The sequence below is a fragment of the Peromyscus maniculatus genome, chromosome 3, assembly GCF_049852395.1.
Source record: "Peromyscus maniculatus bairdii isolate BWxNUB_F1_BW_parent chromosome 3, HU_Pman_BW_mat_3.1, whole genome shotgun sequence".
NCBI classification, from domain to species: domain Eukaryota; kingdom Metazoa; phylum Chordata; class Mammalia; order Rodentia; family Cricetidae; genus Peromyscus; species Peromyscus maniculatus.
The window spans coordinates 22,949,167-22,974,219 of NC_134854.1; the positions used below are offsets into that span (position 1 = coordinate 22,949,167).

General features: G+C 39.1%; 1 protein-coding gene across 1 annotated transcript in view; it reads left to right on the forward strand.

Annotated features, from left to right (window-relative positions):
- Positions 1–25,053, forward strand: part of LOC102914996 (sterile alpha motif domain-containing protein 9-like) — a 26,292-nt gene extending 1,239 nt beyond the window's left edge. Inside the window, exon 2 of the mRNA XM_076566236.1 lies at positions 19,992–25,053. Coding sequence (XP_076422351.1) covers positions 20,013–24,767 — 4,755 coding nt within the window. The 5' untranslated portion in view covers positions 19,992–20,012 and the 3' untranslated portion in view covers positions 24,768–25,053. The remainder of the gene's footprint in view (positions 1–19,991) is intronic.

The window sequence follows — 25,053 nt, forward strand, 5'->3', positions numbered from 1 at the left end:
ATTCAGACTGTGAACTAATGCATAGATTAATCCATTGATAGATTTGTGGTTTGATAGCCTTATTGGTACAAACTAAAGAAATGACCTAATTATAGGAAGAATGTTAGTAGAGGCATGCTTTGAAGAGTTTATTACATCTACCAGACTCTTCCTCTCTGATTCCCTCTCCCTCTCTGCTTCCTGACTGACATGAGGTGGGCTGCCTTTCCCCACTGTTCCATTCCTCTATGATATTTCTGACTTAACTTTGTTTAACTTAGCCATCTCCAGTTCTACCCATTTTCTGCAACTGACATAATTTTGTTATGTGACTGCATATTTCACTATCATATATATATAGGCTCTCATATGCTCATAAGCAGTTGCATTATTAGGAATTATGGCCTTGTTGGAGAAAGTGTGTCTTCCTGGGGGTGGGCTTTGAGATCTCCTATGGTTAAGCTACACCCAGTGTCTTGGTTCACTTTTTGTTGTCTGTTGGTCAAGATGTAGGACTCTCAGCTCCTTCCCCAGCACCATCTGCCTGCATGCCACCATGTCATTCCATGACAATAATGGACTAAACCTCTGAACTATAAGCAAGCCACCACAATTAAATGTTTCATTATAAGAGTTCATGGAATCTCTTCACAACAATAGAAACACTAAGATAATATTCTTTATCCATTTGTGAGAGATTGGATATCTTGGCCGATTTGTTAACTTCTCTGTTGTGATTATTGCCATGTCAATTACATGTGTATAGAAATCTTTATTGTACATTTAACTTTGATTCTTTTTTATTATGTGACAGAAATAGTATATCTAGTTCAAATATTTTCATATTTAGATAGTTCTTCTAAAGCGAATAAGAGTGAGGAGAATAGGCATACGCACCTGAGGCTGCCTGCCCTGGGTGCCCAGAAGAAAGCACAGACCTACCCAAAGTCTGAGAGGTTGGGCATTATTATGGTGAACAAATATATGGCGGAGTATGAGAGAAAGAGGGAGGGGGGTCCAGAATGGATGAAATGGTTCACGTTCTGTGGAGAGCGGCAGATATGAAGAGGTGAAGGTCACAATGAGGAACAGGATGGCATGGGAGAACTGCATGCCACCCTGGTCCATAGTGATGTCTAGACCTGGGGTGCTGCCAGGAGCCATGTCTGGGTCCAGAACCCTGCTCCAGCTACAGTCTATATTGATGTCCATGGCTCCTGTTACCACCAAAGTCCTAGGCTACCTCCTGGTACCACGTTGGTATCTGATGGCCACCCTGCAACATGGTAATGCCAATCTGAGTAACCTGTGCTGCCACCCAGCCCCATAGTGACATCCAGGCCTGGGCTTCTGCCAAGGACCATGTTGGGGTCCATGGTCCAACCACAGCTAGAGTCTGTGTAGATACCCATGGCCCATGTTGCCCCTGTGTTTCACATAGCCACATTAATGCCCAGGTTCTGGACTATCACCTGTGGCCATGTAGGGTTCCAAGGGGCATGCTGTTGCCAGGGTCATGCCAATCTGAGGGCCTGTGCTGCCCCTGGGGCCATGATGTCAACTGGGCCCCGGGCTGCTGCCAAAGACTGTGTCTGGGTCTGTGGCCCTACTGCAGCCAGGGTCTGTGTTGATATCTGTGTCTTCCTTGGTCTTGAAGGCCAAGTGACTGCTTGTGATCTAAGACACTACTTAGGACCATATCGAAGACCAGGAACCAAGATACTGCTGGGCCCATGCTGATCTGAGAGACCTGTACTGCTGCCACCAGGTGACATCCAGGTCCAAGCGGCTGCTGATAACCATGTCTGTGTCTGTAGTCCCACTGAAGCTGGGATTGGTGTTGATATCCATTGCCCATGTTACCACAGGGGCCCATGAAAACCATGTGCTGAACCATGTTTTGAAATACAATGGCCACCCTGAACTGGCCCTGACCCTCACTGGCCCAGGGAGAGCCTCCCACCTCACCAGAGAGCTGACCCCACCCCTCGTCTATGGGTGTGAGAGAACTGGCCTTTCCCCACACCTGAGGGCAGTAATCCCAAAAGCCTGAACTAACCAGCTTGGCTACCACCCAGGCACACATCCAGGGCCTTGAGTTGGCACTCCCAAACATCTACCAAATCTGTGGCCTGCTGGAGCTTGTGAAGGGACTGGTTTTGTAGAACCATAGCCACAGGATCTTGATGATTCATGGAAACAGCAGGATGTGTACCATTGATGGTGTACCAGAAGCCTTGAATGAGACCAACAACACATTACACAATGAACATTTGCAAGTGAAGCTGTTTGGACAAAAGGGTAGACTATATCATACATGGCAGCTCCCAAGGCCACTGTGAGGAATGAAGAGGCGATAGAGAGGCAGAAAAACATTGTTTGCTTTTTTGTTGTTGTTTGGGTTTGGGGTTTTGTTTTACATTTGTTTGTTTAATTAGCATTCTTATTTGTATTTTATTATTTCTTTTTAAGTTTTCCTTTGGAGGGACACTACAAGGGCAGACAGACTTGGAGGGATTAGGAGATAAATGGTGTTGGGGTGCATGATGTGAAATTCCCCCAAAAATCAATAAGAAATTGTGTTTAAAAAAAAATAAGAGTGGGGAAAGTGTACACCCTTGTCTTATTTTCTTGTTCCCATTTAGTAGAATGCTTACCATAGGTTTGCAGTTTGCATGGTGACTTTTATCACCACTGCAACCAAACTGACAAGAAGTAGCCTGGGTCAGGTGTTTTCTTTGACTGATGAATCTATTTCTTCTATGGTATGTTCAATGCCAGAGATCTGCTCTTCCATCTCTGCCTTGGTCTGCAGGGCTACAACGTGGTTCTAGACCACCCTAAGGACAGAATGATAGAGACAGGAGATACAAGGAAATACACCAAGTCAAGATTCTGATCAAGGTGCAACTTTATTTTTCTCCAGGAGGGTTTATATAGTTCCTGCAGGGTGAGGGGAAGCAAGAAGCTGTCATCTGCATAAGGTGGGGCAAGCTAACAGGATGTTTGTATTATTTTAAGATATATCCCTTGTATCCCTAGTCTCTCTAGGACTTTTATCATCAAATAAATGGATTTTGTCAAAGGCCTTTTCTACATCTAATGAGATGATCATGTGGAATTTCTCTTTCAGTATGTTTATATGGTGGGTTATATATATACATATATACATATATATGTGTATGTATGTATATATGTATATTAAACCATTCCTTGATCTCTTGAATGATGCCAATTTGATGATGGTGCATGATCTATTTTATGTGTCCTTGGATTTTGTTTGCAAATATTTTATTGAGAATTTTTGCATCTATGTTCATAAGTAAAATTAACCTGTAATTCTCTTATTTTATTGGGTCTTTATGTGATGTAGGTATCAGGGTAACTGTGGACTTGTATAAAGAACTGGGCAATGTTCCTTGTTTCTATTTTAAGATATAATGCAAGGAGATTGGTGTTAATTCTTCTTTGAAAGTCTGCAGAATTCTCCTTTTAACTGTCTGGCCCTGGGCTTGTTTTGATTAGGAGAGTTAATTACTGCTTCTATTTCATTAGGGGTTATAGGCTTATTTAAATCATTTGATTGATCTTGATTTAACTTTGTTAGTTGTTATATGTCAAGAAAATTGTCCATTTCTTTTAGATTTTCCAGTTTTGTGGAGACCAGGCATTTAATGTTTGTTTGTATGATTCTCTGAATTTCCTCCATGTCTGTAGTTATGTCCCTCTTTTTGTCTCTAAATTTTGTTAATTTGAATATTCTCACTCTGTGTTTAATTATTTGTTAATATTATTGATTTTCTCAAAGAATCAACTCTGCTTCCTTGACTGTATTGTTTATTGTTTGTTTGATTGATTGATTCTATTTTATTGATTTCAACCCTGAGTTTGATTATTTTTGCCAACTATTCCTTTTGGATTATTTCTTCTGTTTGTTCTAGAGCTTTCAGGTGTGCTATTAAGTTATAAAGGTGAGCTAGCTCTCTCAACTTTTTTAAATGTAAGCACTTAGTGCTATGAACTTATTTCTTATAACTGCCTTCATTGTATCCCGTAACTTTGAGTATGTTGTGTTTTCATTTTTATTCCATTCTAAAATGTATTTAATTTCTTAATTTCTGACTTGACCCATTTTTAATTCAGTTGTTCAGTTTCCATGAGTGTGTAAGCTTTCTGTTGCTGAATCCAAACCTTAATCCATGGTGATCAGATAGAATGCAGGATGCTATTTCAGTTTTCTTGTATCTGTTGAGACTTGCTTTGTGTCTGAGTCTGTGGTCAGTTTGGAGAAAGTTCCATGAGGTGTTACAAAGATGGTATATTCTTTTTGTGTGGCTGAAATGTTCTGTAAATATACATTAGGTCCATTTAGTTTATGATGTTATTTATCCAACATTTCTCTGTTTAGTTTTTGTCTGGATAACCTGTCTATTGGTGAGAGTGAGTTATTGAATTCACCCACTATTAGTGTGTGAGTCAATATGTGATTTTAGTAATATATTTTTTTCTTTTATGAATTTGGGTGCCCTTGTTTTTGATGTTTAGATTTGGTAGATTTTCTTTTTATTTGATGAGTTTGTACTGTCTGTCCCTAACTCACATGAATAGTTTTGGTTTGAAGTCTATTTTGTCAGATATTAAAATGGCTATACCAGCTTAATCCTAGGGTCTATTTTCTGGGAATATCTTTTTCCATCCTTATACACTGAGGTGATGTTTATCCTTGGTATAAATTTATATATTTTGGACATAGCAGAAGGAGGAATCCTGTTTTTCTATCCATTACATTAGTCTGTATCTTTTTTATTGGGGTTTGAGACCATTGGTATTAAGAGTCTTCTATGAATAGTGTTCATTGATTTCCATTTGTGCTAGCTAGTTTTACACCAAGTTGACACATGTTAGAGTCACCAGAGATGAAGGAGCCTTACTTAAGAAAATGCCTCCATAAGATGAGGCTCCAGGCAAGCCTTCAGGGCATTCGCTTAATTAATGATTGAAGGTGGATGTCGCAACCCATTATAGGTAGTGTGACTCCCAGGCTGGTGGTACTAGGTTATATTAAAAAAAAAAAAAAAACCAGGCTGAGAAAGCCATGAGGAGCAAGCCAGTAAGCAGTAAGCAGCTCTCTTTCATGCCCTCTGCATCAGCTCCTGACTCCAGGTTCCTCCTCTGTATGAATTTCTGTCCTGACTTCCTTCATTGGCAAACAGTGATGTGGACGTGTAACTCACATGAACCCCTTCCTCCCCAAGTTGCTTTAGACATCATGTTTCATCATAGTAATTATAACTAAAACAGCATTATTTTGTTGTTCTGGTGTGGGTTCCCCCATTTGTGGTGATATATTGTGTACCCAATAAATCAAGTGACTGAGGACACAGTCAGCCACTAGATTAACATAGAGTTCAGGCAGTGGTAACACACACCTATAATGCTATCACTTGGGTGGTAGAGATCTGTCTGGATCTCTGTGAGTTCAAGGCCACACTGGACTACATGAGAAAAACAGAGCCAGGCCTTGGTGACACAGGCTTTTAATCCCAAGAAGTAATGTGGCAGGACACAGAAATGTATATAAGGGATAAGGAAACAGGAACTCTCTCTCTTGAGGCTGAGGATTTTGTAGCGGTAATCTAATGGCTGGCTTGTTCTGCTTCTCTAATCTTTCAGCTTTCACCCCAATATCTGGCTCTGGGCATTTTACTAATAAGACATTTAAGATTTGAGCAACACCGCTTTATTTAATTTGCTGGTCTGAGGTGATTATTTCTTGCGTTTTCCATGGTTAGCCTTGCAGGTTAATCACCTTCTAGCATCTTCTGTACAACTGGGTTTGTAGATAGATGCCACTTATATTTGTTTTATATTGGAATATCTTTCTCCTTCTATTGTTATTGCAAGTTTTGCTGGTTATAATAGTCTGGGCTGGCATCTGTGATCTCTAAGTCCCCCTGGCTTTTAGAGTCTCCATTGAAAACTGGAATATTATTTTAATAGGTCTACATTCATATGTTACTTGGTGTTTTTCCCTTGAAGCTTTTCACATTCTTCCTTTGTTCTTTACATTAATGTTTTAATTATTACATGTCATGGGAAATTTCTTTTCTGATTCAGTCTATTTAGTGTTCTGTATGCTTCTTATACCTTGATAGACACATCTTTCCTTAGGTTAGGGAAATTTTCTTCCATGGTTTTGTTGAAAACATTTTATGTGCCCTTTTCTGGTTTTCTTTTCCTTCTTCTATTCCTATTATTCATAGATTTGTTCTTTCAATAGGGTCCCAGATTTCCTGTGTGTTTTATATTTAACATTCTCTTTGACCAAGGTTTTAATTTCTTCTATCTTGTCTTCAATGCCTGACAGTCTCTCTTCCAGTTCTGGTATTTGGTTGGTGAAACTTGCCTTTGAGCTTCCTGTATCAGTTCCTAAATTTTTCATTTCCAGGTTTACATCAGTTTAGGTTTTCTTTAAGGATTCCATTTCCACTTTCATTTCATTTCAATGTTTGTGTTTTCATGGATTTCATTAAGAGATTTATACATCTCCCTTCTAAGGTCCTTGAGCATACTCAAGTAACTATTTTGAAGTCCTTTCTTGTGCTTCAACTATATAGCATTTATCAAGGCCTTCTGTAATAGGATTGTTGGGTTCTACTTAAGACACATTGTCCCAGCTATTATTGATTGTGTTTTTATGCTGATATCTAGGCATCTGAGTTTTGGATCACTGTAAATTTAGGTGCTGATAGCTGGTCTTGTCTTTCTTGAGTGGATGTTTTATTCTTGGTTTTTGATTGTCTATTTATTCAATAAATCATTGTATATGCAAGTTTGTGCATGTTTGCTTGCCCATACTTATGCCCCTGAGTTTAGAAGTCAGAAGTTGACATCAAGTATCTTCATTTTCTCTCCACATTGGCTTCTGAGACAGGGCCTCTGACTGCATCTGAGGCACATTAATTAAACTAGATGGTCTGACCAACAAACTTCAGGATTCTCCTGTCTCCACTCACCCAGTGCTTGGATTGCAGGTGAGAGCCCAACTGTTTATGTGGTTGTTGGGACAAATTCCCCACTAAGCCATCTCCCCAGACGCACAACAGACTGAAGTCTAAAATAATATGAGATTTATATTTTCAATGTCCCATATAAAGGAGAATAATTTTTAAATCAGCCTCCTTTTGGTAAAAACCTTTAAGAATATATTGAATATCTGCCTATACTATTAGTGCTATCTGATGCTGATAAATGGGTATAGCAAGGCCCCTTTCCTCAGTATTACCCAAGATGACTGATTTAACTGTTATTATGTTGCTCTAACAAAATCCTAACAGAAAGAGTTTAAAAGAATGTATATTTGGGCTCACAGTTTCAGAGATTTATTTGGATTCATGTTCTTAGTCAGGACCTTGCAGAGGTAGGAGTCTACAGCAGAGGCAGAGATGAAAGCAGGAACTAGGGGCCAGAATTAAACTTCAAGGGCCTGTTCATGGTGACCTACTTCTGCCAAATCAGCCCACTCCCATCCCGTAACAGTTTCCCAGTCCTCTCAAATATTTGAAACACTAGATGCAAGCCAGAACATGGGCACTGTGGATGTATATAGAGAAATAGGAGAGTCAGGGGTGGGCCCCTCAGTCTCCAGGCTGAAGAGTCAGCTACTGGTCTGCATTTCTTTGTCCTGCACAACGCCAGAGCAATCCAATGCCTTGACCCCTGGTTCAGAGGAGACTGTCCACTGCTAGAGCACACATACCGTTCCTAGAACTACCAAGCAGACCCGTGGGAGCCTAGATAGACCATCACTCAGCTCCTTCCATCAGCCTCCAAGGCTTGTTTCCCTCCTCCCTCCCACCTTTAACTGCACATAAGCCAGGCTCACACTTTCTCCTACTCATAGATCACCCTCCTTACAGATCCCAGTGCGATGTCCCTTCTGGTGTCTTGCACCTACCACAGCTTATTACTGTGAACATCTTTAAGGAGGTTGGGTAACTTGTATGACTTACATTTTTAATTCTTTTAACAAGAGTATAAGTAAACCTAAAAAGCTGGGCAGTGGCATTGCATGCCTTAAATCCCAGCACTCAAGAGGCAGGTGGATCTCTGTTACTTCAAGGTCATCCTGGTCTACAGAGTGAGTTCCAGGACAGGCTCCAAAGCTACACAGAGAAACCCTGTCTTGAAAAAAGAATAACAACAACCCCCCCCAAAAAAAACAGAGTATGAGTATCATAAAAAAACTTCACATAGATTTGAGTAAGCACTAATTTTCTTGAACATCATGCCTAGTACATAATAGATACTCGTGAACTTCTTACTGAGTGAATAAAAGGAGGCAAGCACCAACCTCTGAGTAAAATACATACACTATGTTTCATGGAACATACCCAACTGCATCCCAAAGGAAGAGAGTTCATCATCTGAAATATATTTACAGGGCTTGCTGTGCCTATTGCTCATAGCCTTATTTAGCTTAGGACTGGTAATGACCTCAGATTGAATCCAAAAATAAGAGAATCCAAGGCATTAAGACAACCAGGGAGAAATTTAACAAAGCCGGTGGAAGCTCCTCAGTCGCTGGAAGGCTACGGCCTCTGGGATTCATTCTGATAAATATTCTACCCATCGCTGGTTTATTTCCCTCTTTGGCCCATCCCAGCTCTGAATTCTCAAGCCTCAGTTCTTCTCTAGTTCCCTTGTGAGGCTTTGAAGAGAGAGAGAGAGACTCTGGGTGAGTTTTTGCAAGAAATGCTAAACACAGTTACACTAAATTGATATTCTATTAGACTTTATAACTAATGGTTCATACATTAATTAAACAGACCTTCCTTAAATATCTTGAAAATTAGTTTTGTTGAATCAGCACACAAAGTGATTTGTTTCATGACGGCATTTTTATATACTTAGTTTACGTTGATTCCCCTCCCCAGCAGTCTGCCTGATCCTCCTTGTCCTCTGCTGCTGGCTTTCTCAGACCCCCTGGTAGCCCTCTCTCCACTTCCTGTCATGTGTGTTCTGTCACCTCTGTCGGTTAAGCAGTGGCCACGCCAATGGAGGAGAGTGTATTGAATGTATTGGTGATGGAAGAGTCACCAGCCATGGTTACCTTTCTAGAGCTTTATTGAGAGAGGGGGGGAGAGAGACAGAGAGGGAGAGGGAGAGGGAAAGAGGGAGAGGGAGAGAGACCTGTGGAGGGGGAAGAATACGGAAGGAGAGAGTGCATAGAGGGCATGCCTGCTTTTTAGGCCGGATGCCATCACAGGCTGGTGATGTAATTAAGGACATAATCTTACATCCCAGACTTTTGCTTATTATTAAAAAAAAAAAAACAAAAGCAGGTAGATGGGAATAGGGGCGTCATTTCTCTCAAAAGCTGCTTCCAGCTGACTATTGGATGTCGGTTGGTTCTTGGGGGAATGGGGAAGGGGAGTCTTCAGAAGTAGACTGGCGTTGTGGGATACTGTCTGCCATCCATTGCTCTGGAGACAAGATGCTGGTGACACAGAAAAAAATCTTAGAGAGAAAAGAATCATTATTATTTTATGTTGACATTTATCTGAGGTAGATCCGGCCTGTCCAGATGGATTTTGAAACATGTTAAGCTTTATCAGAGACAGATTATTTTAAAGCACCTATTTCCTTTACTAGTTCGGCATCCAGGAGACAGGTGATCAATTGTTAAAAGCATCTTACAGTAACAGATGTTTACATTAAAGTCTTTTTGTAGTGCCCAGATGCTTTTGGGTCTGGGGGTGTAAATACCTTTTAGCTGCTACAGTTTCTTACTTGATGATCTCTGGACTCCAGCTCTGTGGTGGTCCTGTACCATTAGCTGAACAGTGAGTTAGAATAGGGAACTGGGAAGAGAAAAGCTTGTGGTGCATGAGAACTTACTTTTTTGAAATTAGGGACAAGGCAAAGATCAGGGCCCTGTCTGTGTGCACATGAGAAACACAGGCAGTAGATCTGGAGGAATGCAATGAGCTCTTATTTTAGGTGGAAATCTTTTTCCATTAAGTAACTCTGAAAGTGCAATTAAATCTGGTGAGGTGGGTAAGGCTGTCCTCTGCACCCCATGACAGAGAAAGGAGAGGTGACATTCCAAAACTCCCAGGACCAAGTCAGTGGTTTTGGTGTCCAGAAGGAAAGAAACAGATCGCTTCCCTGCTGCGTTCTGGGTTCTTTGCCATGTCTGTAGCCAAGCCTAGGTCTGCTGGAGGACTTAGCTTGATGTACTCATGCGTTTTGGTGCCTGGGGGCAGTCAGCTGACTCTGTCTTTCTAGGCAGCACTTTTTTTTTTTTTTTTTGGTTTTTTGAGACAGGGTTTCTCTGTGTAGCTTTGGTGCCTTTCCTGGAGCTCACTTGGTAGCCCAGGCTGGCCTCGAACTCACAGAGATCCGCCTGCCTCTGCCTCCCAAGTGCTGGGATTAAAGGCGTGCGCCACCACCGCCCGGCAGTCTAGGCAGCACTTTTAACAAGGCTGTTGATGGCCTGGCAGGGCACTTGCTAGCCCGTGGCATTTTACCTCACTTAAAACAGGGACCCAACAGGTTTTGGGAGTCAGCAAGTGCCAGCACTTGGCAATTTTGTTTTCAGGCTTTTATCTCTGCCCTGGCACACCTTAAATGCCACAGATGACTTTTTTTGTTTTTTGCCTGTGGGGTCAGGAGCCTTGCTCTCCAGATGCTAAGTTTTAGTTGGGGAGGTGTAGGGACCAAGAGACAGATTTTCCTCTGTGTCCTGAATTTTTCTTCTTCTTCTTCTTCTTCTTCTTCTTCTTCTTCTTCTTCTTCTTCTTCTTCTTCATCTTCTTCTTCTTCTTTTCTTTTGATGATTGATGGCTTAAGGACAGCTTTTGGAAGATCTGCCAGGAGGCAGACTATAAACCGATCCTTTGGGAAGACTTGTCTGAGGCTATAAGCTGATTTTTTGCTTAAGAGCCATCCTGATTATTGTAAACATATTTGTATGAATCTTAGCCACTTCCAGATCCATCTGTGTCTCCCAAGGCAGTTTTGAGAATGAGTAGGTGGAGTTAAGGTGAGTTAGGATGAGAGTTGATAGAAGCCACCCAAGCCCGCCCATTTGAGCCTATCCTCTGCCAGCAGAAGTCAGACAGAAAAGGTTGCATGTGGCAGAGGCAGAAATGGGGAGGGAAAAGAGTTGGGAGCTTTAGCAGAAAGCTTGGGGATAAAGTAACTCTTTTATTTGCCCATTCACTGGCAGAAGTTTCTGTAAAGGTGTTATGTGGCCAGATTTACCAGTACCTGCCCCTTTGTCCCATGGCTTTTGTCTATTTGCTGGCAGAAGTTCCTGCAAAGCTGTTATGTGGCCAGATTTATCAGTACCTGCCCCTATCTGCCAATATAAGTGGTAAATGTATCTGCCCCTTTGTCCCATGGCTGTAGCTGAGAGAAAAATAAAAAATTAAAATAACAAACCGGGATCAGACTCCAATCTCAGGCATCCCCAGGAGTGAAGAGAGATCTATAAATCAGCTCAAGTTCACCATCCTCTTCATCAAGGGATGGGAAGGACTACAGCTGTGCTGCAGTTGGTCCACAGTAGACCTGAGACAGCATTTACCCCCTGTCAGGAGCAAAAATGTGCCTGCCATTGTCAGCACAGCCTGAAGACAACCCCCCCCCGGGGGGGTATCTGTCTCAAAGAATATAGCTCAGACTACAGCTGAGAGAAAGGCAGACTCACTGTGGGGAAGAATCATGGTGGTAGCAGTAGTGGTAGCTGTGTGGGGGTCCAGCGGAGGTGAGGGATGCACATGTGTGGTCTTGCAGTCTCACTGGATGGGGGAAGAGGTGGCAAGTGGCAGCAGTCACAGCAGGTCCTCCGTAGTCTATCCGAGTCTTAATGGCACCAATGTTGGTTAAGCAGTGGCACTCGTGGACAGAGAAGAGTGCTGAACGTATCAGTGACAGAAGAGTCACAAGCCATGGTTACCTTTCTAGAGCTTTATTGAGAGAGAGCGGGGCGGGGGGGGGGGGAAGGAGGGGTGGAGAAAGACTGTATGGAGGGGTGAGAATACAGAAGGAGAAAGTGTGGAAAGAGAGGGCACAGAGAGGGCATGTCTGCTTTTTAGGCTGGAAGGCCGTCGCAGGCTGGTGACATAATTTAGGACATGATCCTTACAACCTCCCCATTGTGTCCCCTTCTCCTCTGTCAATATCTCCTTTCCTTCTCTTGTTTCCCTTTCTAGTCTCTCTCTCTCTCTCTCTCTCTCTCTCTCTCTCTCTCTCTCTCTCTCACACACACACACACACACACACACACACACACACACACACCCCTTATAAAAATTAAAATCCAGTTCCTCAAATGAGAGAAAATGTGGCATGTGTCTTTCTGAGCCTAGGTGACTTCACTCAAAGTTCCATATATTTTCCTGTAAATGTAATGATTTTTCTTTACCACTAAATTAAAATTCATTTGTATATGTGCACCACAATTTTTAAAATCTGTTCATCTATGGATGTACACTTAGGCTGGCTCCATTTCTTAGCTATTGTTGTAGTGTAACAATAAACAAAGGTGTGCAAATACCTCTGTGAGACTTAGAGTCCTCTGATTACCTATGGGATATAGAACTGTGTCATTGTTGGAGAATATTATTTTAAAGTGCATTGCATTTCTTTCTAATGCTTTTGAATAGTTAACAATTCAAAGATGTGTTTGATCAAATACAATTACCCTGCAAGCAGGAGGCTGAGTCAGCAAGTAGGTGACAGGAAGTGGTAAGGAGGAACCACATGTAGCAAGTGTTTTTTAAGTGGTGACTGAGAGAAGGAGGTTGGGTTTTTTTGGAAGATGCCAGCAAAGGGAAAAGGTTAGCTACTTGCTATTCAGCCTCTCTGAGTGAGCAGAATTCCACCTAAACCAATAACCATAGTTTTTTTAGATTTAGATAAGTTCCCTCAGTAGCTTTGAAAGAGTCAGGTGCCTGAGGGAACAAAATCCCCTTAGGCCTTGGCCCTTGCTTAAGCCACTACTTAAGGGGCAGTCCACTGTAGATAATAAAAATAATTAACCACAATTGGTATCCAACATGTGGTAGAACCACACAGAAGGAGGGGTCAAGTCAGCCAGCTCTGCTGCATCTGTCCTCTGGACTTATCTTTGCTAGCAGTCAGCTGTCTCTTGCCCAGAAAATAAACAGAATTGGTAAGAGATCTGGGAAATCCTTTAGGAGATCAGGAGAGAACTAAATAATATTGAAAAGAATTTTTTCTACATTAAGAATGGGAAACATAACAATGCAGGGTACTAGGGCTCTCTATACTGCTACCTTAGAAGGCTTAAGTTAGGATCAGAATATGAGAAGATTCATGATTAAACTGACAGTGATATAATAATGATAACACATACTATCACCGTGGTAAATAATATCTTATCAATAATAGCCTTGGGTTTTTATGCTAAATATGGCAAGTGAATTAATAGGATGCAGGTCTTGGAAAGATATACTAATGAATAAAAAGAAAAATGCACGGACAGGGGAATTTAGGGCAGAATTCACCGCAACATTGCATTGTGAAACTGGAGAGGAACAGCTTAAGTTTATTAGAACACCAATTTTAATATATTTAGTTACTGTTCAACGACAACCACAGATGATGTGCATCACCAAGGCACAATTTAACTGAAATTCTGTAGATATGTTAGACTTACAGAGAGTTAAGGAAGCAGTACTTTCATATGGTATGCATTCACACTTTGTAAGACAGATGTTAAATTCATGGGCAACTAAGAATAGAATTATTACACAAGACTGCAAGGATATAGTTTCAGCAGTATTAGAAGAGGGACCTCAGTTACAATGGAGAACTTACTGGAGAAAGGAAGCCTGGGCCCTGGAACAACAAGCTAGGGCTAGAGGTCATGAGATTTCCCAAGACCCAATTCTTGTTGAGGGTCAGTATGCTGATTTGCAAAGACAGTATGTTGGATGATAACACCATGATTCTATGATGTATAGCAGCTTTGAATACTTGGGACAGGGCTGAAGAGTCAGGAAAGAGGATTGAATTATTTACTAAAATTATACAAGACCCCAAAGAATAATCTTTCACTGACTTTTTTTTACACAGATTAAAATCAGCTGTAAATAGAACAATATCTGATCAGACACTAGAAAAATATTAATTAAAATTTTAGCTTTTGAAAATGCTAATGAAGAATGTAAAAGGGTGACTAAGCCTTTATAGGCAAGATCATCCATAAAGAATGGATCAAACATACAATTGATATTGGCCTCCATACTTCTAATGATGATACTTGGATAGGAGCATTGCTTTCTACAAATATGAAGAAAAATCAAGAGATTACGTGTTTTAATTACAATAGACAAGGTCATCTGAAAGGGAGTATACTCAAGGTGCTCCTAGAAATAATGTTTATTCTAGACATAATTCAAACAGAAGGCCCCAGACTTCTGGAGTATGCAGAAAATATAGTAAATATCAGCATTGGACTAATGAATGTAGATTAACAAAGGAGAAGAAGGGTAACCCTTTGCCATCTGGAAACACCATGCTAGGCCTCTCACAGGGCCCAATATCAAATGTAGTCCAATCATTTTCTGCCAATATTTGGTAAATCCTCCACAAAATGATTAAATGATTTACTTTGTGTTGCTAAAAATCATGCTGATCTGAATGCCAGAACAACTTTAGAAGATAAAACAGAATTTTCAGGAGAAACCATAAAACAACTTTGGCAAATTTCTATAAATGATCAAAGACCAAAGTTAAAAATATGAATAAATGACTTGACTTAGAAATTGAGGTTTTGGAAAACACAGATGCAGATGTAACAATAATTGCGCCAAAATCATGGCATCCAGGTTGGCCTCCTCAGGAACGAAATATTCAGCTTATAGTAATTGGCAGTTTGTTCCAAGTAAAACAAAGTACTAGATGAGTTGAATGTATAGGGCAAGAAGAACAGAGAGCCATATGTGGCTATATAGCAATGAATTTATGGGTACATGATTTACTACGGCAATGGAATACTCAGTTTAACATCCCCCACAATCTCAGAAACAAACAATAAAGTGAAGAATGCTTCTGAGAGAAATATCAAAAGATATTATCAAGGACAATCCCAGGGCATTCAAGCTGTACATAAGCAAGGCAACACAGCTGTTGGTATTTCAAAAGTACCAACAGCCCTACCTTTAAAATGGCTGACTGACAAACCTGTTTGGGTAGAACAATGGACTTTGATATCAGAAAAAATTGCAAGTCTTAGAATAGCTGGTACAGGAGCAGTTAAATGTTCAACATATTGAAGAATCAACCAGTCTTGGAATTATCCTGTATTTATTATTAAAAAGAAATCTGGAAAATGGAGAAGGGTAACAGAGCTAAAAGCTAGTAATAATGTTATTCAGCCAATGGGCTTTTTACAGACTGGGATTCCCCTGCCTGCTCTATTACCTAAAGGATAGCCTATTATAGTTATTAATTTAAAAGACTCTTTCTTCACTATACCTTTACAATAAAAAGATAGAGAAAAATTTGCCTTCATGGTGCCTACTTATAACAATTCTCTGCCCATTAAGAAATATCAATGGAATGTTCTCCCACAAGGGTTGTTACACAGCCCCACCCTGTGCCAATATTTTGTTAGATATCATTTGAAAATAATTCATGTACAATATCCTCAATCTGTAATTTACCATTATATGCACAATGTTTTACTAGCTAATTCAAATGTAGATACTTTAGTAAAAATGTTTGAAGAAGTAAAGAAAATTATGCCTTGTTTGGGACTACAAATTGCTTATGAAAAAAATACAAAGAGGAGCTTCTAATAATTACTATTAGTATTTAATTAATAATTAGTTAACCAGGGTTATAATACATCCCCAAAAGGTGCAAATCAGAAGAGATCAATTGCAGGCTCTTAATGATTTTCAAAACATTACCCATCTATAGCCTACTATTGGAATAACAAATCAACTGAGTACTTGGTTTCAAACTTTAAAAGGTGACAAAGACTTAAATAGTCCAAGAGAATTGTCAGCTGAAGCTGAGAGAGATTGGTTTTGGTGGAAAAGAAATTACAGGACACTCATGTGGATTCTTTAGATTCAGAATTGATTGCATTCTGGTTATTTTACCCTCTATGCATTCCCTTACAGAAACTTTAATGCAGAGGGAAGATACTATCTTGGAGTGGATAATTTTGCCACACAAACAGAGTAAAAAATTAAAGACATGTTGAAAAGTTTTCTGATTTGATTCTGAAAGGAAAATTAAGACTTCATCAGTTGACAGGAATGGACCCAACAGAAATTGTAGTGCCTTTTACTAATGCTAAAATTGCTTCATTATGGGAAGAAAATGAAGACTGGCAAAGAGCTTGCAGTAATTTTTGGGGAGAACTAAGTAACTATTATCCAAACAGCAAGAGATTTCAGTTTATAAAAAAATTAGATTTTCCCTCATATAGTAAAAGGTACCCCAATTTCTGAAGCCGCTACATTCTGTACTAATGCAAATAAATCAGGAAAGGAAGGTTATAAGTCAGGAAAAATAAATAAAGTGACTCAAGGTCCTTATGATTCAGTCCAGAAATCAGAATTATGTGCTATTATAATGGTATTATTAGATTTTTCAGAACCTCTTAATATAATTACTGACTCTCAATATGCAGGAAGAGTTGTCTTACATATTGATACTGCTGAACACATTCCTGATAAGTAAAAATTAAATTTTTTATTCATACAATTACAGGAAATAGTTAGGAATCATCCCATATATATGATACATGTCAGAACTCATAGGGGTCTTCCAGGTCCTCTAGCACAAAGTAATAATGAAATTGATCAGTTATTAATAGAAAATGTGTTGAAGGGCTCAGAGTTTCATAAAAAACATTATGTTAATAGCAAGGGTTTAAAAAAGGAATTTTCCATTACTTGGCAGCAAACCAAGGAAATTGTAATAAAATGTCCTACTTGTTCCTTGTATAACCAAACTCCACTACCTGCAGGAAGTAAGCCAAAGGGTACTCAAAGAAATAAAATTTGGCCTATGTATGTGTTTAATTGTGCAGATTTAAAAAAATTAAAATAGGTACACCATACCATAGATACATATTCAGGATTTCAAAGGACAACTGCTTTGAGTTCTGAAAAGGCTGATTTGGTAATTACACATCTATTAGAAGCAATGGCCATGATGGGGATACCTGTACAAATTAAGACTGACAATGCTCCACCATACATGCCTAATAAAATGAAACAGTTTTTTTAAATATGTTAACATAAAGCATATTATAAATATACCAACAACCCCAAAGGACAAGAAGTAATAGAAAGGTCAATTAAACTTTAAAAGGAATGATTAATAAACAGAAGGGAGTAACAAAAACACACAGAGATAGATTACACAATGCTTTATTAACTTTAAATGTCCTAAATGCCAATGAAAATGGAACAACAGCTGCAGAGAGACTTTGGATAATAGAAAAAAAATGATTAATTAAATCAACCTATATATTTTAAAGATGTATTAAACTCAGAATGGAAACAAAGATATGTTTTATGTTGGGGGAAGGTTTTGCTTTTGTTTCCATGGAAAAGAAAAACTATAGATACCATCAAGATTGATAAAGAATAGGTTTGAACAGGAGAGCCTTCCTGATGAAGAGAGGAGATAGCTGAGAGTTAAATTGGCCTAATGTTATAGTATAAAATTTCATAAGTCTTCCTAAATATTTGTTTCTGTTGTCATTTACAACTATAAACGGCAAAAGGTCTTTTGTCCCAATTTAATTAAATTGAAAGCTGCCGTTAGGGTTGGGATATGGCGCTCTCCATCTCTAAACCCAAGCATGTTTTGGGATTTGGAAAATCTCAAATCCCTGTCTTATGTCAGAAGAGCTACCTGATGTGGGACAGAAGAAAACCAAAATTTAAGGACTTTCTATTGCCAGTAATCTCACAATCCTTTGGTTTTATTCTATTTAAAACTTTCCATAGGCATATATATTAGCTCAAAATTTATAAGACCATTTTGTATATGACATTTAAAATGTTTAAGTTTGCAGCAGTGAACCGTGACCAGTCTTAACAGAGATCTTTGAGGTCTCTAACAGAAGATGGGGCTCCACAATGATGATTCTATAGGGATTGTGGTAATGCTATTGAGGGGACAGCCAAAACCCTAAGATCAGTATTGGGTTACAAACTGCTTAGGACAACTCAAAGCTGCTTGCTGAGGGGTTCCAGCCTCACAGGACACTTTAGCCAGGATTTCAGATAAGCTCTGCACTTTCCCATTACACAGAGACTGGACAATGAATGTTGCAGCTGGTTTTCTCTGGATTGGCCAATATTTCAGTTTTTTCAGGGTATCATCACTTCCAGACAACAGGAAATAGTTTGGGGATATAACACCTCCATTCCTAAGAGGTGGTATTTGGTCATTTGGTGGGTTATGAAGGATGGTCATTATTTATGGGAGTTGTTTATTAATTGTTATAGGTATTGCCAAAAGGAGAAATTATACAAATTATGTTACATTCAATGATCTCTTTTTAACAAAGAAAAAAGATAGGGTGTATAGGAATGATAAGCTAGAGGAGTAGATTATTGAATCTACTTTAAATATTAGGGTAGATTATTGAACCTACTATACACTAAGGGACAATTCTTGATCTCAAATATTTTGTATTTGTACTTTTGTATAGTGAAACAAATTTAAGGTAATTTTTGTTGCAACACACTCTATATATGTTTCTATTCTTGTTTAAAAGATTTTTGAATATTGATAAATATTTAAGGTTATTTTTGTTACAACATAGTGTATGTATGTTTCTATTTTTGTTTGAGGTATTGTGCCTATGTGGTTCATTTGGAAATGTAGGGTAAAGTTCTGCTGTTTCAAAACTATTATTTTAAACTATATAGGATGACCAGGAACATAGGTTAGTGGTTAGTAATTCACAGCAACAAAAAATGTAGATATGTTAGGTATGTTTTCCAGATCATATAGAGATATATGTTAGATAGACAGATGGTCTTCAAACCTTTCAAAGAACTACAGAATATGGCATTGAAAGTGTTTTTTTAATGTAAGGCTTGTCATGACAATGAGACACATCTGTACCTGGCAGCACCACTTTACTTTAGAGAAAATGATGGTGGACATTGAAGTATCTTTTTTACAACACCATCATTTCTGCCAAAACAGTTATATGCCTAAATCTTGCAATATCATAGCTATGTTTTCCTCAGTCAATTTCAGATCTTCCATTAAGGCTTTTGATTCCTTTTTAATTGCATTATCCAATGAGTTAAAAATAGTCACCTTCTTCCTATGAATGTCCAATTTTTCCAGAGGTGTTTGTTAGTGACATTATCCTTTTCCTATGTGTTATTTTGACACTTGGGTGGAAAGTTAGATTACTTTGACGATAGGACCTATTTTGGGATCCTCTGGTCTATGAGTCTGTTCCAATGGTTTAGGAGTCTGTTCTTGTGATAAATCCATGTTGTTTTTGTCACTATGGCTCTGGGGTATAATTTGAGATCAGGTATTACAGTACCACCACATTGTTCTGTATGCTTAGAGTTGCTTTGGCCTATTCAAGTCATTATCTTATTTGCTGATCAATTTAAATATGGGTTTTCAGTGGCTGTCCATATATTTAAAGTTTAAAATATTCAATGAAAAGTGATTCTCTTCCTGGAGACTCTAGTTTTAAATTACAGAATCCCAGCTTCCACAGAGGGAAGTCTGAAAAGGAAAGTTATCATAGACAAAAAGTTTGTCACCTAGCTAGCAGCTACTGCTTATTCCAGAATCACAATTACAATTGCCTGTGAAATGGACAATAATTAGAAATGACTACCAAGCAGTTCTAAGTTATTCTTGAAAAACATCATGTTTCTATATATAATTTGTATAGAGTAATAATTTGCTGTGATTTTTCAATGACAAAATATAATGCTAAAATATTATTGTATTATGTTTTCAAGGAATAAGTTTGAAGCTTTGATATGAATGAACAAGTAACTCAACCAGAATTGATCAAAGACTGGGTCAAAGAAGATGTGAAAAAATGGATAACTGAAGATCTTAACATTGATGAGAAATATGCTCAAATCCTGCTAAATGAAGAGGTGACAGGCATGGTTCTTCAGGAACTAACTGAAAAGGATCTTAGAGAAATGGGGTTGCCACGGGGTCCAGCACTTCTGATAAAACGAAAGTATAACAAATTGAATAATTCCCCTGAATGTGAAAATCAAGATTCCAGACAATTTAGTAACACAAAACTCTCAATAAAAGAACACCAAAAAAAGACCAAAAATGAGGAAGAGAAATCAATTTCATTGAATAGTGATCACGATCTCAGAGTGATGAGACAGAATAAAGATCAAGACCCAAGTCTTCTAAGAGAAAATGTGTTAAGTGACATAGTGACTAAAGACACAGAAGGTGATAAACCCAAAGCAGAACAGATGTCTTGCATGCCGTATCTTTTTGATTCTTTCCATGATGACAAACGCTACATAGAACATTCTGTTCTCCAAGTTGCTGAAACAGGGCCGCTCAATCTCATAGACCCAGTACATGAATTCAAAGCCCTCACAAACACAGAAACAGCCACAGAAGAGGACATTAAGATGAAGTTTAGCAACGAAGTCTTCCGGTTTGCATCAGCTTGTATGAATTCACGCACCAATGGCACTATCCATTTTGGAGTTGAGGACAAACCACATGGACAAATTGTCGGTGTGAAAGTCACCAGTAAAGATGTCTTCATTAATCACTTCAATGTAATGATCACCAAGTATTTTGAAGACAGTGACATCAAAGAAGCCAGGGCATGTATTCGGGAACCAAGGTTTGTGGAAGTCCTACTACAGAACAATACATCATCTGATAGATTTGTCATTGAAGTAGATGTTATTCCCAAACATTCTATATGTAAAGAAAAGTATTTCTACATTATGATGCAAAGTAGCACAGATAAGACATGGAAGCAAAGCAAAGAGATTTCACTGTTTGTGAGGGAAGGGGCAAGCTCTAAGAATATCCTTGCCAATCCCAAGCAACGGGATAGAGAGTTCAAAAAATTTCAAGAGAACTTAAAGACATGGACAGCATCTAGAAAAGAGGCTGAAGAGGAAGACAGGATGGTGACTAAGAAGGAGAGTGAGGGACTAAAGCTAGGTAAACTTTTGACCAGACACCAAGGCTCCCTGGATAACTCTTACTATGACTGGTACATTCTTGTAACAAATAACTGTGCCCCAAATCAAATAGAACACTTAGATTTCCTAAAGGAAATTAAATTGTTTGCTGTGCTGGATTTTGATCCTTGCTCTCAGATCAAGGGAGTGGCCAAAGCTTACAGAGAAAGCCGAGTCGCAAACCTCCACCTACCCAATCAGTATGAAGAAAAAACTAGCATGGAAGAGAAAATTGCTACTCTGAAACTTTATGAGCAGCCCAGCTGGATATTCTGCAATGGCAGATTAGACTTGCAGAATGACTCATGTCAACCTCTAGAGCCACATTTATGGCAGAGAGAAAGAGCTTCTGGGGTCAGGAGACTGATCTCGTTTCTCACAGATGAAAACATAATGGTAAAAGGGAAGGTTTTGGTGGTGTTTCTCTTACTTTCTCCAGTAGAAAACCAGAAAGATCCACTCATTGAGACTTTCTGTGCTTTCTATCAAGTTTTCAATGGAATGGACAACATGTTGTGTATCTGTGTCAACTCACGTATCTACCAACAGTGGAGTGATCTGCTACAAGTAAGACTGGAAATCAAAGAGGATTTAGCAGAACATAGCATTTCCACTTTAAATATAGAATTGGTCAACAACACCATCCTCAAACTGAAATCAGTAATTCAGTCTTCAAGAAGATTCTTGCCCTCCTGTGGATCCTCCTCAGTTATCCTGGAGAAAATGGAGGAAGATATCCTGTCTGCACTAGAAATCCTCTGTGAAAATGAATGTAGAGACACAGACATAGAGAAAGATGAATCTGAATTCCTAAAATTTAAGAAATCGAGAGAAGAACACTTTTATCGAGGAGGCAGAGTGTCCTGGTGGAACTTCTATTTTTCTTCTGAACACTATTCCTCAGCTTTTGTGAAAAGGGATAGTTATGAAGAACTTACTACTTTAATACAACAGTGTGCAGACTCTCCTAAACCTGAATTTGCCAAAGTCATCAACCTGTACCATCACCCAGGCTGTGGAGGCACTACGTTGGCTATGAATGTTCTCTGGGACTTAAAACAGAAGTTCCGATGTGCTGTATTGAAAAACAAAGCAACTGATTTTGAAGAGATTGGAGAGCAAGTAAGCAGGCTGATCAGCTACAAGGCTACCAGCCACCAGGATTACATTCCTGTTCTTCTCCTTGTGGATGATTTTGAAGAACAAGAAAACGCCTACATTCTGCAGAAAGCAATCAATTCCTTTATAGCAGAAAAGGGTCTGAGATACAAAAAAACATTAGTAATCATCCTGAACTGCATAAGATCTCAGAATCCAGATCAAAGTGCAGAATTAGCAAAAAGCATTTCACTAAAATACCAACTTTCTACCAAAGAACAAAGAGCCTTTGAGGCCAAACTACAGGAAATCGAAAAGGAGCATAAGAACTGTGAAAACTTTTATTCCTTCATGATCTTGAAAGGCAATTTTGACAAAACTTACATAGAAAATGTAGTGAAGAATACACTGAAAGACCTGGACACCCACAGCAGGAGAGCCCAGCTCATTTCTTACCTGGCCTTACTCAACTCTTGCGTTACAGATTCTACCATTTCAGTATCACAGTGTGAAATATTTTTGGGAACCACAATCACTTTCTCCGAGAAAGATAAGAAACCTAAAAGTGTAGAAGACAACATGGGAACTTATTCCACACTTCTAATCAGAACAGAAGTTTCAGATTATGGGAAATATACTGGTATACGTCTCATTCACCCTCTGATTGCCATCAGCTGTTTAAAAGAACTGGGAATGAGCTATGGAATGGACAAGTGTCAAATTACATTGAATATACTAGAAGAGAATGTATTCTATGACTCTGGAATAGGAAGAGACAAATTTAAGCATGATGTGCAAACTCTCTTGCTTACAAGACAACGTAAGGAGCATGGAGCTGAAACAGACACTCTGTTTTCTCCATTAATTGAAGAATTGCAAAATGAGGAAACTGAAAAGATCTTGATTGCAGGAAATAATCGATTCCCAAAAAATGCATTCATTTGTCAAGCTTTAGCAAGACATTTCTATATCAAAAAGAAGAACTTTAGTACTGCTCTGGTCTGGGCAAATTCGGCGAAAAAGAACGCACCCAAGAATTCCTACATTTCAGATACACTTGGTCAAGTTTACAAAAGTGAGATCAAACAGTGGTTGGGTAAAAATAAGACCTGTGGAAGTATTAGTGTGGCTGATCTAAAACATTTGCTAGAAATCGCTGAAAAGGCCTCCAAAGCATTCAAAGAGTCTCAGCAGCAAACTGATAGTAAAGACTATGAAACAGAGGCCTGGTCACCACAGAAGTCCCAAAGAAGATATGACACATACAACACAGCAGGGTTCTTTGGTGAAATAGAAGTAGGTCTTGACACTATCCAGATTCTTCAGCTCACACCCCTTTTCCACAAAGAAAATGAAATGTTGCAAGATGCTATGGTACAGTTTTTATCTGGAAAGGGGATCAGCCCTTCAGACCCAAAAGATGAATATTATGATGTTCTCAGAAAATTTACATCCCACCTACAGAATTTACAGTCAGATTTAAAACGATGCTTTGATTTTTTTTTGGATTATATGGGTCTTCTAAAACCAAGGGCCACCCCAAAAGAAATGACAGAACTCTCACTAATTAGGAAAGTCAGCAAGTGTTTCAAGAAATATGCAGAACTTTTCTGCCAAATGGACACCAATTTGTTACAGGGCAAAGAGAACCAGTTACTCCTAGAGGAGAATTGTAGGAAACGCATAGAAGCATGGAGAGGAGATACATTTTCAGGACTCCTTGAATATCTTAATACAAACCATAAAGAGGCTAACAACATGGAAAACATAGTGAATGACTACACCTTCCTATTACAGCAAGGCCTAACCAAGCAAATGGCCAAAGGTCGGACAAAGGAGACACAGAATTTCATTTTGGCCAACATTATTCTCAGTTGTCTAAAGCCCACTTCCAAGTACATCCTGCCATTTAACACACTGAAAACAAAGCTCCGAGAAGTCCTGCAACAAGTGGGACTAAGTCATCCACATCCTGATCCTTATTTCCTGGCCTGCCTCCTATTCTGGCCAGAAAACAAAGAGCTAGATCAAGATTCCACACTCATAGAAAAGTATGTCTCCTCCCTGAATCGATCCTTCAGGAAACAGTACAAGCGCATGTGCAGGTCCAAGCAGCCAAGTACACTGTTCTACCTTGGGCAGAAGAAGGGGCTGAACAGTCTTGTTCACAAGGCCAAAATCGAGCGGTACTTCGGTGAAGTACAAGATTCAAATTCCTTCTGGCAGAGTGGAGTAGTGTGGGAAAAGAGGGAAGTCAAAGATCTCCTTCGCCTACAGTATGGTCAGGCTGAAGGCAAGGAAATCTCTGTAGAATATGGAACAGAAGCAAAAATAAAAATACGAGTGACTTCTGTGTACTCGGGTCCACTCAGAAGTGGAAGGAACATCGAGAGAGTGTCCTTCTACCTAGGATTTTCCATTGAGGGCCCTCTGGCATATGGCATAAAAGTGATCTAAGAAGTTACATTAGTCCAAAGGTGTAAATTTACATCTATTATTGTACTCACTCTTTCTAGTCTATAGCATTTCCATGACATTATTGGCTTAACTATAATCACAGTTTGCTTCTTTTTCTCTAATCTGTTATAGAAGACTTTGTAGGACAGGAAATTATCCATACCACAGAACTTGGCCCACAGAAGCTTCAATCATTCCATATACTAAATATGCATTCCCTGATTGACATATTTCGTTGAGATGTTTCAGTTGGTTTCTATGAGTCACACTCCAGATGGTCAATAAA